Below are 13,573 nucleotides of genomic sequence, written 5' to 3'. Positions count from 1 at the left end.
GACGCCCCATTTGGACAACTCCAGGGCTGTGCCTGGTGGCCGGCCGTAGGGTGTGCGCCCGGTCCGCGGTCCTGGACTGCATTTCCCATACTGCCCGAGTGCCCTAATGTATGCACTGCTCAGCCTGGCTCCGTGTGCGAGTGTGTGTGTGCGTGTGTATGTGTGTGCGTGTGTGTGTGTGTGCAGACAGGAGTCCCTCGGAGAGTGGAGGCTCATTCACTGATGAGAGCCGGCACTGAGAGGCAGCACTGCTCCTTCCCTCGCACCCCCGGCGTCTCCCGCTCTGCTACATGCGAACCGCGGGCGCGCAGCGGGGCCAGCACGCCCGGGACTCCCCAGCTCCCCGCACGCCGCCAGCTCCGCGCAGCGCCCGCCGGCAGCCGCACCGTGAGTACCGGCCACCGGGGCCGCCCGGACACACGCAAACTTTGCAGGGCAAGTTTCTCCCCCCTCCTTTCCCTTCCCTCCCTCCTACCTCCACCACAGCCCCCAGCGCCCTTTCCCGCTGCCCAGCCCCGGGGAAGCCGGGCAGCGAGACAGCGGCGGCGGGGAGCCGCGCCGGCCGCGGGGAGGGCCGGGTGGGTGCGGATCGGCATGGTGATGCCGAGGGGAAAGGCACATAAAGGGCCCCCCCCGGACCCTCGGCGAGCCCCGAGCTGCCCCGATCCCTCCCCCCAGCCTCACGGTGGCTTTCCGGGGGGACCGGTCGCCACCAGGGATCAGGTGCCGGGGGGCCCGGCCGGACCCAGGGCCCGGCGCACAGCCCTCGCTCCGAAACAGACACTATTTCTTTAACTCCTTTTCCATACCCCCCCCCCCCCCCCCCCCCCCCCCGAGCTTATTTTCCCGGCGGGGCAAGCCGGGGAGTTATTTCCTCGCTTCCCCCCGCGGCGCCCAGGACCTCGCTCTCTCCACGGTCGCTCTGGGCAGCGACAGTTCCATTTCCCAGCGGCTACGAAACAAAAACTTTTCTATTTTTCCGAAGGAAATAAGCGGATCCACAAACCCACCGGCCGGCTCGGCGCCTTGCTCGTGTTTTCCTTTTTTTCCCCTATTTTTTTTTTCCTTGCAAATACCCCAAATAAGGCTTTTATTTTTCAAACAGAGTCTCTGAAAAAGGAAAACCCCTTCCAGGGTTTCTGTTTGCTCAGGAACCCCCGAACAACCGGTAATTTCATTTACTCCGAAGCTTTCATTTTTGCAAGCGCGCAGTCCCCGTGTGAACTTTAGTTTTAAGCCGTACCAAAAATGCGCGATCCCTGCTCGAAGACCGAATGAGTTTTTATTTCGAAACTCACGTTGGTAAAGCCGCCGCTTTAGCTTAATTTTGGCCGAGGCTGAAGTTTGGCCAACATCCTCGCCCCTCCTCGGGTCCTTCATCCCCAAAAGATTGCCGCCCTTGCCCCCGACTGCTTTCAGGTAGGAACCGGCCGCCTGGATCTCTCTCGCACGCGGTGTCGTTCTGGTTTTATTATTGCAGATAAAACAAAAGGTAGAGAGGAGGTTTAAATTGTCAGCGTTATTCAACGAATGAGCTAAAATTACTCCACATGTGAATGGCGTAGCTTGGGAAGCCAGAAGAGGTGAAAGGAATTATCCTTGTTTTCGCTTTAGGTCCTTTAGAAAACTTTCTGGATCATCCAGCGATGCGATCGAGAAATCGCAGGATTTTCTTTCTTTTAACCAGCAACCCCAGCTCTAGACCAGGGAAGTCTGTAAATAGGTTGGAAGCATGGAAAATAATTCTTCACCTTCAGATCTAAATACATAAAAACCATCTGGTTGACCACAATGAAATCATTAGGAACTGTCTACTTAAAGAGTTGTATTGAATGCTTATCCTTCCACACAGGAAATGTGTATGGTAAGTGATTGTTGCAATAAATCCAAACAACTTTGGTCATCTTTGCGTTTGATGATCTTTGTGACTTGGGGGTTTAAGGAGGAGGAAAAGTGTGTGTGTGTGTGGGGGGGTGGGTAAGGGGGAAAGCGCTTCCCGGGCTTTACGGACCGGACCGGACCCAGGACCCCCCTCCCGCCTCCCTTCCCGGGAGCGAACAATTCCAGAGGCGGCAAGAGACGAGCAGCCCCGGCGGGAAGCGGGGCTTCTCCGGGCTGAGCCGAGCCCGGGGCAGGGCCGTACCGAGCCGTGCCCCCCGCCCCGGCCCCGCCAGACACCTGTTTAATTTACTGTTGGGCACAGCGGAGCGGCGGGGCTTGGCGGCCGCGGTGGGCTCCAACCGGGGCTCACCCCTTCTGCTTGTGTTTTATTGGGGTTTATTGAACACCCCCCGACCCGACCCGACCCTACCCGACCCGGGCGGGGGGAGAAGGACCAGCGGCAGGAGGCGAAGGTGCCAGCCCGGTTGGCCGAGGCGGGCGCTGCCGGAGGGGCCGCTGCCCGGTTCCGGAGCCCCGTGCCGGTGCCCGCCGGAGCGGGGCTTCCCTCGGGGCGACACCGCCCGCTATTTTCATTCGGGTTTCGCCAAGTTGGCAGCGCGGCCGGGGCGCGGCGGCCGGTAGCTCCGGTACCGGCGTATTTTATAATCCCCTATCCGGTAGGGCATTATTTTTTCTTCTCTCCCTTTTTTTTTTCACCCTATTCCCACCCCCCCCCCCCCCCCCCGCGCTTCCCCCCCTTCAGCCCGACACCGCCTCTCCCTCTCCGCCGGGGGCTTTTTTTCATCCCCTTTTTAATTCTTAAAATTATATATTTATACATATATACATTTGAGGAAGTTTATAGCAAAACAGCAGCGGGAGCGCAGAGCGGGACGAGGGGACAGAGGCCGGGCTGCCCTGCCCGGGGCCGGAGCTCCGGCCGTCCCCGCCGCCGGCTCCTCCGCTCCCCGCTCTCCTATGTAGTGTTTTGTTTTGTTCATTTCCCCTTACACCGGTTTTCACAGCGGCTGCCCGGGTGTGCGGCTGCACTTGGCGTATTTCGCACGTTGGGGTGTGGGGGGGGAAGGGAAAATAATAACAAAAATTAACTGTTTTTCCTTTGTATCTTAATCCGGTGATGAGAGCTCTCCTTTGTTGGCTTTCGAGCTTGCATTTGTTTTATTTATTATAAGGAAATCCAGTTTGGTTCAAATATATAATCCATTTGAGCACTTAAATCCCCAAACAGCTGGCATTATTTTGTTTTATAATCTTTGGCTTTTCTGCGCAGAGCATATTTCTAAATTCCTACTTGACATTTATGGGGAAAAGAAGTTTTTAATGTAAATGGATATTGTGATTTTTTTTCCTGGATCTTTCCTAATTTACATGCATCACCAATTTTCCTGGATTTCCTATTGTTTTGGTGTTGGATTTTTTTTTTTTTTTTTGCTATAGCTCGTTAATTTTTTTTTTTAATTTATTTTTTGAACCCCAAGAAAACTTTGTTTCTGGAGGGTGAAAAAAAAAATGTTAATTTGCCCCATTATTTTAATCTCTGGCATTTGGAAATGGTTGAGAGACCGCAAAAATGCAACCTGTTGTAGAAACCAGAGTGGTGCATTTTATTTATTTTAATCGATAGCAGAGAGGTGATTTAGTAATAGGAACTCTGAGTAAGGTTTTAGTAAGAGCTTTGCAGATCTGGTGGCGGCGTCTGGGGTGTGCATGTGTTTTGCCTGGGTGCCTGTTTCTTTGCTGGCTGATTAACGAGTGGGTTTTACGCTTCTAACCAGTGGTCACTGCTGTTTTCTCCACTTACGGCGTGCTTGTGATGCCTCCTAAATCCAGCTCCCTCATGGCTTCTCCTACTTTTGTCAGACTTTCCTCTTAACTAATTCAGCCCAGTGCTGCGACCGTCGTAAGCAGAGGAGCCACAACTGAGCCAGTGATAACTGATTACAACTTGTTCCTTAGTGAGAGATATTTTTTCCCCCTCGTGGTTCAGCGCTAAAGGCTGTTGATTCAATTTGTCTTGGTTGTGGCGTGTTGAGCCTTGTTCTTAGCAACACACACGATTACACAGGTAATTTGTGTACACCTTAAACAGGGTAGCTCTGAAACCCAATAACTATACAAATTGGGAGCCGTGAAAAAAAAAACAATAGTAATAAAAAAATCAGAGTTTGTTTGCAGCCTGTCCGTCTAACCTTCGTACTTGGTAGACAGTTTATGCACCTTCCTCGATTGATCTCCACCCCCCTTCCCTCTACTCCTTGTTTAGTTAATTCAACAAAGACTTTTTGCAATCTGTTTGGAGTTTGTCTGATGCTGTGGAAAAGTAGCTGCTGATTTATTTGGTTGCTTTTCGATTTCTGTCTCCAGCCCGTCTTTTCTCCTCCTTTCAGCGGGGATGTCAGCTGTTATTACTTCCTATTGATCCCTTTGCAAAGTGAGAAGTGAACTAAAATTAATGTCAATTCCACTGCCCGGATCAATAGCTGGAGTTATTTTAATCTGGATTTGCGCGAGGTGCTAAATTAAAAAAAATCAGCATAGAGGCAGAAAAGTAGCAGTGCCTCCCTCCACCTGTGCCCACCGCCTTCCCGGCCCCCAAATGTTCCCTCCAGCTGATTACCCCGCAATCCATATTTTTTTAATTAAGGAGGTCAGTCAGTTTTCTTATTTTGGGGTTCTGTATTTGAATCTATGACATTTTGACATTGGGAGTGTATTAACGATAGATTTTCATAATGACTGGCCTGCTGCAGTCTAATCTGTCCCTGTTGCTGGGGGTTGGGGAGGTGCTGGGAGCGGGGGAGAACGAAAAAGGAAGTGGGAGCTGAAAAAAAATCAAATTTGGCCGGCTGAGATATTGTAATGTGTTGATTTATTCCTGGTGTAATGAAGTTTGCAAACGAATAAGCGGCTGTAGTGATTCACAGTATCCTACAGGAGTGTCAAGTGTTGCGGGGCCAGATTACTAATTTATGAAATACGTTTAACGTAATGGGGTGATAGCACAAGTAAAAATAGAAAAGGAGGCAGAGGTGGTTGCTGGGTTTTGGTCGTTTTGTTGTTTTTTTTTTCCGCTGGAAATCCATGTTTTCCCATGATTGCTCTGTTGGACTTCCATGCTAATGACTGTTTATTTCTGAGACTGGTGGCTTATCCACATGCATCTCTTTGGACATATAATCTTGAGTGTGTATGTATGTATTTACATGGCTGTGTAAGCCCCCAGCCACCCAGGTTTGCCAGTGGCTGCAGTTTCCTGACCTCCAGTTTTTGATCAGCCTGGCGTGAAGCAGCTGAGCGAGTGTGCCCAGGACTGCAGCACTGACCAGGATGCCCTTGGCATCCCTCTCTCTCCCTCTCCCCCCTCATTCCCCGTGGCAAGAACTCGACGGGAAAGTTATTTAAAATTTGGAAGAGAGCAAATCCGTTAATGCGAGATACATAATCTGGTAATTTAGCAATGATGTCTGTAGGGATGGGTGCCAAATGAGGAAGCGGAGAGATGATGTCCACTCATCTTCACAATTAATAACAGTCGGTGGAGTGGCTGGGTATAGGATGGGAGAGAGGAAATGTTATCACTGAACTGCATTAAAGCCACAGACTGGATTTCATACACTTTGTTAACCTAGGCTCCCTCATTCATGGAGTACAAAAGGCACTCCATTAGGGAGACACTCTTTCACTAAGTTTTATTTGAGATGTTTGACCCTCTGGATTTAAGAGGCACAATTTGCAACAGCTTTTTATTATTATATGATTTTTCTGGCCCTTTGAGCTCCAGCGGCTAGTATATTGTTTCAAAGTTATAGTCCTTGTATTTTAAGCTGGGCTGTGGGGCCTGAATGGCAGGCGGCGGAAGCTTAAAAGAAAAGACATGAGATTGATTGGGGGAGAAAATAACAACACAAAAAGCCGGAGCGAACTGGGGGAGACACAGAAAGGAGCATTTTCCCTTCTCTCACCCTGGGAGGGGGTGGTGGCTGGCTGGGTGGCTGCAGCCAACCCGGGAGGCTCAGCAAGATGCAAGGCAGAAATTTTGTTAACATTTTCCTCTAAATGTTAATGGCGCATCCAGGGCAGTTTACAAATCTACTTAAGAGTGAGTGCATTAGGAAGTAAAATTACTGATCCATTCTCTCTTGTCCCCGACCCGAAAGGGAGATGCTTGCAGAGATCAGATGGCAGAAGCACCCATTATGATTTCAAATACTGTCAGAGTTGCCAGGCATTTTACTGGGGATGTCTCTTCTCCTTTGGCTAGCAGGGACCACATATGCGCATGTGGGTGCTTGTGTATTACACACATGCACTCATATGCAATCACATTCCTACATTCCAACAGTGTGCATATATATATATATATATACACATAATGATATCAAGTACTGTGTGTGTGCAAGTACCTACCTGCCCATATATACTGTGAGAATGAGAGAAAATACATGTGTCTTAGACATCGTGTACAGTATAACTACTTACGCTGGCTCATGTGGGTAACTATGTGCAACAGATATTTTTATGGTGGTTACACACACACCCCCCGAAGCAAATAGTAGTGTGTGCATGTGTGGGCTTTCTGAAGTTTATTATATGTACATGCCTCCTTTGCCATATAAAATTACAATTATAATTTGGAGTTACTATCTTAATTTTAGACTGAACCTTGTTTATTAGTGGGTTATTAAATCTGTATGTTATTATGGTTGGTTGTGCCTTTCATTCATCTGCACTGGATGATACCCTTTAACCTGGAGGGCCAGAGCTGATTCCAGTAGTGTGTGAAGTTGTCTATTGATTTTCTTGAATGAGAACAGTGGTGCGTCTCCGGCCAGTGGGTTGTAACACATGTGGCCACCCGGCTGCTGGAGCATCCCAGAGAGGGGAGTGCAGAAGCCTAACCGATTGTGTTTTCCTTTCTCTTCTGTTTCCTTGCAGTGTTCGGAGGGCGATGATGCTCCAGTAATTTTCCTCGCTCCATTCCCAGGCATCGCTTTGCTTTCCTTCCAGGGAAGATTGTTCCGCTTGTAATCCTGCTGACAAAAGAGACTCCGATGGACTTACACCGGGCCGCGTTCAAGATGGAGAACTCACCCTATCTCCCCAACCCACTGGCCTCCCCGGCGCTGATGGTTCTCGCCTCCACTGCTGAAGCCAGCCGTGATGCTTCCATTCCCTGCCAGCAGCCGAGGCCTTTTGGGGTCCCCGTGTCAGCAGATAAGGACGTGCACATTCCCTTTACCAATGGCTCATATACTTTTGCCTCCATGTATCACCGGCAAGGCGGGGTGCCGGGAGCGTTTGCAAACCGTGACTTTCCTCCGTCCTTGCTTCACCTCCACCCCCAGTTCGCACCCCCTAACCTGGACTGCACCCCGATCAGTATGTTGAACCACAGCGGTGTTGGGGCTTTCCGCCCCTTTGCATCTACTGAGGACCGGGAGAGCTATCAGTCAGCTTTTACACCGGCCAAGCGCCTGAAGAACTGCCATGACACTGACTCACCCCATCTGCGCTTCTCCGACACCGATGGGAAGGAGTATGAGTTTGGCACGCAGCTCCCCTCCAGCTCCCCCGGCTCCCTCAAAGTTGATGATACGGGGAAGAAGATCTTTGCCGTTTCTGGCCTCATTTCTGACCGGGAGACCTCATCCAGTCCCGAAGACCGAAGTGACAGATGTAAGTACCTCCATTGACTTGTTGGTTCTTCTTTAGTTGCACCTTGTTGAGATACTCAACAGGTGATTGTCCCGCAGTGCTGTGGTTCTTGCTGAAGGCAGAGGAAAACCAGCCTTTCCTGCCTGCCAAGCTCAGCCACACGGTGTTGCCTTGTCTGTTGTAAATGGACATTGGTAGATTTTAAGGTGAGGTGCTCTTGAAGGAAACTCGTCTTCCAGCACACAGCTGGAGAGGCAATGTTGACCGTGCAGAAAGCTGTCCGAGCCCCGAGTGTGAGGCTATAGATGCTGGTACATACATGTGTGTAAACAGGGATGCAGCTGGAGTGTGTAGCCAGAAACTTTCCCAGAGCTTGCAGGAAACATGTACCCCTTGCTTCCTCAGGTATTTCTTTCTGACCTTTTCTTCATGCACACCATTCTTTACAGCAAATGCATCACCTTCAGGATTTGTGCCTCAGGTTAAGATAAAAGTACCTTTTCCTCTGGTTATCGTAAGAGTATTTCTGGCTGCCAAGCTCCCTCTTCGAGACATAAACCTGGATCCATCCTTACAATTCAGTAAGCTGCGGCACCATGTGCTTTCTCGGAGTGTTTCCTCCTTTGGTGCTTGTTGAAAGGTGATGTGCTCTTTCGCACGGTGGTTGGACTGAAGGAAATCAGTCTGCATGTTCACAACTGTAACTCCCCATCACCTTGTCCCTTGTGCTGTTGCCTATGCAGGGGGGGCAGAGCTGTCCTTCAGGAAGGACAGGCTTCCAGATTTGCTGTGCTGGGAGGTGACCCATGACGGGGAGTGGTCTAGGGGCAGTGGAGCGTGGTACCCTGAAGAAGAGCACTGACTTATGATTAGAGTTTTCCTGTAAACCCAGACATGTAGACCGAGAAGCAAGTGGTTTGCTTTTCACATGGGCTCCTTTGTTCTGTTGAGTTTTCTATCTAGAAAACAATTTTATTATTATTGTTATTATTATTACTATTTTTTCCCCAGCAAAAACCTGCTGCACTGTTCCTTCCTCTCCCTTTCAGACGTGATTTTTCTTCTCCCCTTTATGATGCCGAAGAGAGTAATAGAGACATTGTGGCTCTCTCTCCCCTGTCGGCGCTGCTTCCTCAGGCTGTCTCCTTGAATTAGGCACTGTGCTAACTTACCGGCGCTAAAAGGCATCTGCCTAAACCCAGCGTACCTTTTCAATAAAAGTCATCATAAAATCAACCTGCCTTGTAAATCCATCGCTCTTTGGTTTTGAAATATGCTGCTTGTCTTTTATGTCAGCATTTGTGAGGGTAAGACGATTCCCACTGAAGGCAGAAGCTGTGTATTCCTTGCACTATGAATGCGAACTGTTATCTTTCCCCGCTCTCCTTCTGATCCACCCCTGGCTGTGCTACTTTTTGTGCCGTAAGCTTCTTTCATTGTTCAGCATCCCCTCTCCCTCCTTTTGGGTCCATAGGGACTTGGCTGTAGGTGGGAGCACGTGTGGATGTGTGTGTGTATAAGCTGGCAATATAATTATCCTGGGGGGAGGCAGGTGAGATGGCAAGGCTTAGAGACATCTTTGTCGATGCTCTTTCCCTTATCGATATAACCTGGCTGTGGAAATGAAGCCTGCTTGAAAGAATACTCTGGGAGATAGCGGTGGAGGAGTGGGTCCACTAGCTAAATTAATTTAGAGCGCATCAGCTGCTATGGATCTTGCTAGCAAAATCCTGTCAGATACCCCATTTAAAGAAGTAAATCTGTTAAATGAATTAGACCACATGGAGCGCAGCTGCAGATGGACAGACATATCCACATCCACATCCACCGCTGTGCCTTTCCTTTGCCAACTGTATGTGCTGAACGTGGGTCGTCTTCTTGGGAGCAGACGGGGCTCTGCGCAGGAGCATGCAAGAGGCAGCACGGTGACACTGGCTCCCTGTGCCGCCACCAGCCCTATGGCACGGCACTTCATGGGGAGGGGAAGCGGAATAAAACTTTGCAGGCAGCATGGGGAAACTGGGGCAAAAATGGGAGGTGTTTTGTTTTATTGTTTTCTTTCCCGTATGGTTAAATTTCTTTGAGATGCTTTGCTGCACGGTAGGAGCCGGGCAAATACAACGTCCCCGATATTTCATCCACATTAAAATTCTTCCGTAACTACCAGGACAGTGTACACTGAATATGTCTGTTGGCTCTGTATCATATTCCCATCACATACAGACACTGCACCATGGAAACTTCGCTCCATTAACACGGCGAGTTTATTTGGTGTGTGCATACGCACGTATGGGTGTGTTTGCTAGAGGCCGGGAAAGCGAGCAGCAGAGCGTTTTAGAGGGATCCTAATGATCTTTGATGTTGACCATCAGAAAAGGAAAACTTCCGCAATGAGGAATTTTGAGAGATCACGAGATGTGATCGTGATCCTGTTTTGCATTGACGTTTGCTTGTGTGTTTTTGGAGTTTCCATATAAATGCATACTCCGGGGGGAGAAGGGGTTGTTGTTGCCTCTGAGAAGTTTGGTGGATTCCTGGTATAATTGTTACGTATAACCCTTTGTAAAATGCATTTACTTGTGCTCCTGATGGAGAATTTGTTGCAGGTAGGTGGCTGTAGCTTCTAGGCAAAATGCAATGAGGTTTTTCTATAACTGAGAGCAAAAATGGTGAAACTGCCTTAGATCAGCAACACCTTTACACGTCTCACAGGTGCTGCTCAGATATGTAGGGCTCCATCATTCAGTTGTATTTTTCAGATTCCTGAAAGGGTTTGTATGACACGGAAGGCGAATTACTGTGATTGCTCTGCGTATTCTGTACCACTGCGCAAGAACCTGTTGTGAATAGCTCATTAAAACATCTGTTTTACCCCATAGCTTAAAGGGTGATTTTCTAAGGAATTTGCCTTTTTCTTAAGAAAAAAAAAGGAATTCAATGAGCTGAGTTTTAATTTTCCTGAAGAATATGATTACACTTGAGATACTTCGCAGCAAAAGAAGAATCCAAAGTCAGGCATTTTCATTTCAGGGAATGTTTGGAAGGTGCTGTATTTAGTCCTCTGCATTGTGGGAGCAAAATCTCAGCCTGTTTTCCCATGAAGGGAGAGCACCATTTCTGGGGTGCAGCTGTGTGGGATGATGCTTCTTGTCACTCAGCAAATTGGGCTGAGATGTCTGCATTGGGGTGAGCTGTCCCTTGCTGTAAAGTGCAGACAGTCAGGACATCCAGCGCGGTGGAGTGTACAGGGACCATGTAGAAAAGCTGAGCCTTTCCAGGAAGCAGCAGACATGCCATGTACTGGATGGGCCCATTCCTTCAGATGCTTATGGAGAAAAATAATGCCATTTGTTAGAGTTCAGGGCTTCTTGTAAAGCATGTGTTAAAGACACCAGGAGACGTATTTTATGGGTTTCCTTTAATAAGCATGCAATAGTTGAGATTCCTAGAAGGACTGGAAATAAATGGCATGTTTCTTTCTGCAGAAGAGACCTATACACCTGTTTTAAAATCAGAGAACATATGAAAGATCCCTGGGTTTACTCTTTCCTTCTAATAAAATCTGTCCCAGTCTAATAAAATATTGTACCCAGTCACCACAGCATCGTTTTCCCACAAAGTGACAGGCAGAGGTCCATGCCAAAGATGGGATCTCTTGGTGAAGAGCTGGATCTTGTCCAGTGGACACCCTTACTCTTCCCGCAAGGCTGCCCATGCCCCCAGTCCCCCTGTGCCGACAGAAGATGGTTTCCTATTGCTGTGTGCTGCTTGGTCTTCATCATGTGTTGTCTGTGACTTCTTGGGGAGCACAGCCTGACGTGTGAAGGTGACCCTCTACATCCTGGTTGCTGGTTCAGTTTCCATCCTCTGGGCAGAGCCTGGCTCTTCTAGCTTCAGTTCCCCTGCTACCATTGGCAGCTCTCACCCTGCTCCTGGTGTGTCCTGGGGATGAGCAACTGAGCTGGGGAGCAGGCTGGGATCCCCGCTCATCCCTTAGGACTGGTGCATAAAGTGGGGGTGGTTCTATTAACATTACTTTGATTATTATTTTTGATAATCATATTTAACCTTGGTTATCTGGACACGGACAGCTTGTGCTGCAATGGGTTTTCTCTCTGCAAGAGAGCTCTTTGTTCCACTGTAGGGCTTTAAAAAACACCTCTAGCACAGAGTTAGTTTTCCTTTTGAAATAACTGCTTCATTATTGATTGAATGTAAATCACACTTCAGGTGATGAACATCAGGGCTATGATGACCACAGCTTGAAAGCCTGAATAATGTAGCGCTTTGGAAATCAGGCTGAGAACTGTCTGTACAGTCATCCACCACTCAGATAAGTGTGTTTGTTGGGCTTTGTGTTTATGGGCTGGGACTTGTGTAGAGAGCTGTGTCTGTCTGTATGCCTATGTGCTGGGAGGGGAAAAGGGTTTTTTTCCTTATATTTTGTGTCAGAACAATGGGTTGGAGGGGAACGCGCACATGCACAAATCCATATGTGCGCACATCCATCACTCTATGCCTCTTCCCACTGGGATGCACCACTTCCAAGCCTGGTAAAATCTGGGTGTAAAGCAAAGTGATGCTTTGTTGCTAATAATAATCAGCTGCGACCATGGGAAATCGCAAGCTTAACACTGCTTGTGAAATAATGAAATAAATCGAGTGGAATGTTTGCTTTCCATCGTCAGTGCCCTGTGTGATGTAGGAGGAGAGAAGGAGCAACAGTAGATTTTGGGAAGGCGTTGGCAGGCAGATAGACAGTAATAGGCATGAGGGTCGTGCATCCATCCCCGTTGCACCACTGAAACCACGCCATCCTCATGGAGCTAGGTGCGCTGCCTGGAGGGAGGTCCTGGAGCAGGCAGCAGCCACCTCCTTTTTCTGCTTTTCTGTCAACAACCTTCCCGCTCCCCCTGCAAACTGTTGCCGAGACTCCTTTCTGTGCTGTTTGGCTTAATTGTCTTGTCGGGATAAAGAAATGTTTGAACAGTTAAAGTGGGGAAGGGCTGGATGGGAGCAGCCCCTGCCGGCTGCGGGGCCATCTGGCCTGCCTTGGATCTGCCGGTCTCCAGTTTATATTTCTCTTTCTGTTATTTGGGGCTATCTGGCACACTCGGAATACCTAATCACCGTGGTGAGAGGAGGGACGGGGCTGCCTCCCCCCACCGCCAGCCCCTCCAGCCTCCCCTTCCCATCAATTGTCATGCAGAGCCGGGCCGGGTGGCTATTCTGCTCGCAGCCCTCATTTGCTCTCCTCGCCGGGCTCTCTCTCGGCAGAAGGATGGCTTTTAATTGATCGTTTGAGGGGGAGGAATGGGGCTGTTTTCTCCTCCAAAACGTTTCCCTGCGCAGCCGCTGCCATCCGGCCTGCTTTCGTGTTGTCTCAGCCATGCCAGCGATGCCTTGTGCCCTTTCTCTTCCTCTTTGGTCTCCCCGGGAGTTGATGTCAAGGCTCGTAACCACCATCCTTGGAGCTCTGAGAAACACCAAAATGCCGTATTTATCCATCTGCTGGAGAGATGGCCATGGGTGCAGTACATACCTATCGCTCCTCATTTGCCTGGAGCGTCTGAACACTGGCACCAGGGTATTTATTGTGCAATTGCAGAGCAAACTCCCCACCTCACTCGGTATTTCCCATCAAAACCACGGCCCCCAAACCACCCGCCAAACCTTGCTTTTCGAGAAGGAATTAATCACATTAAATCTTCGGCCCCATCGATCACACTCCGCTGCTGTCACAAAATTGCAGCAGAAGAAGTGAAGGCAGACTCGGTGGCTGCTGTGCTGGGCTGAGGATCGGGAATCCTGACCTTGGGCATGGCTTGGAGTCACAGTTTCCCGATCCCTAACTGGGGAATGGCAATACCTCCCTCATGGCGGCGTGTGCCGCTTTGATATCTTCTGACAGAAGACACCAGGCAAGGGCAAAGTATTAGTATTATTAATATAGTACAGTTAGTAGAATATTATGAACTATTATAAATCATTACTGCTAAACTACAGTTATTAAAGG

At 49.1% G+C, this 13,573-nt stretch overlaps 1 protein-coding gene across 7 annotated transcripts in view; it reads left to right on the top strand.

Moving 5' to 3' along the window:
• Nucleotides 1-218: 218 nt before the first annotated feature.
• RNF220 (ring finger protein 220) overlaps nucleotides 219-13,573 on the top strand; it is a 224,270-nt gene continuing 210,915 nt past the window's right edge. For 2 of the 7 annotated variants that reach the window (XM_057425911.1, XM_057425908.1), the window contains exons 1-2: nucleotides 222-387; nucleotides 6,838-7,578. In XM_057425911.1, the coding sequence (XP_057281894.1) occupies nucleotides 6,954-7,578 (625 nt within the window). In that variant the 5' untranslated portion in view covers nucleotides 222-387; nucleotides 6,838-6,953. Of the gene's footprint in view, nucleotides 388-1,096; nucleotides 1,420-6,837; nucleotides 7,579-13,573 lie in introns of those variants that run through there. The other 5 variants (XM_057425910.1, XM_057425904.1, XM_057425907.1 and 2 more) reach the window with 5 other exon arrangements.

The sequence above is a fragment of the Pezoporus wallicus genome, unplaced genomic scaffold, assembly GCF_028554395.1.
Source record: "Pezoporus wallicus isolate ANWC-B61680 ecotype Strahan unplaced genomic scaffold, APGP_CSIRO_Pwel_v1 contig_13480, whole genome shotgun sequence".
Lineage (NCBI taxonomy): Eukaryota > Metazoa > Chordata > Aves > Psittaciformes > Psittacidae > Pezoporus > Pezoporus wallicus.
The sequence above is the reverse complement of the archived record's forward strand: the minus strand, read 5'-3'. Positions and strand labels throughout refer to the sequence as shown.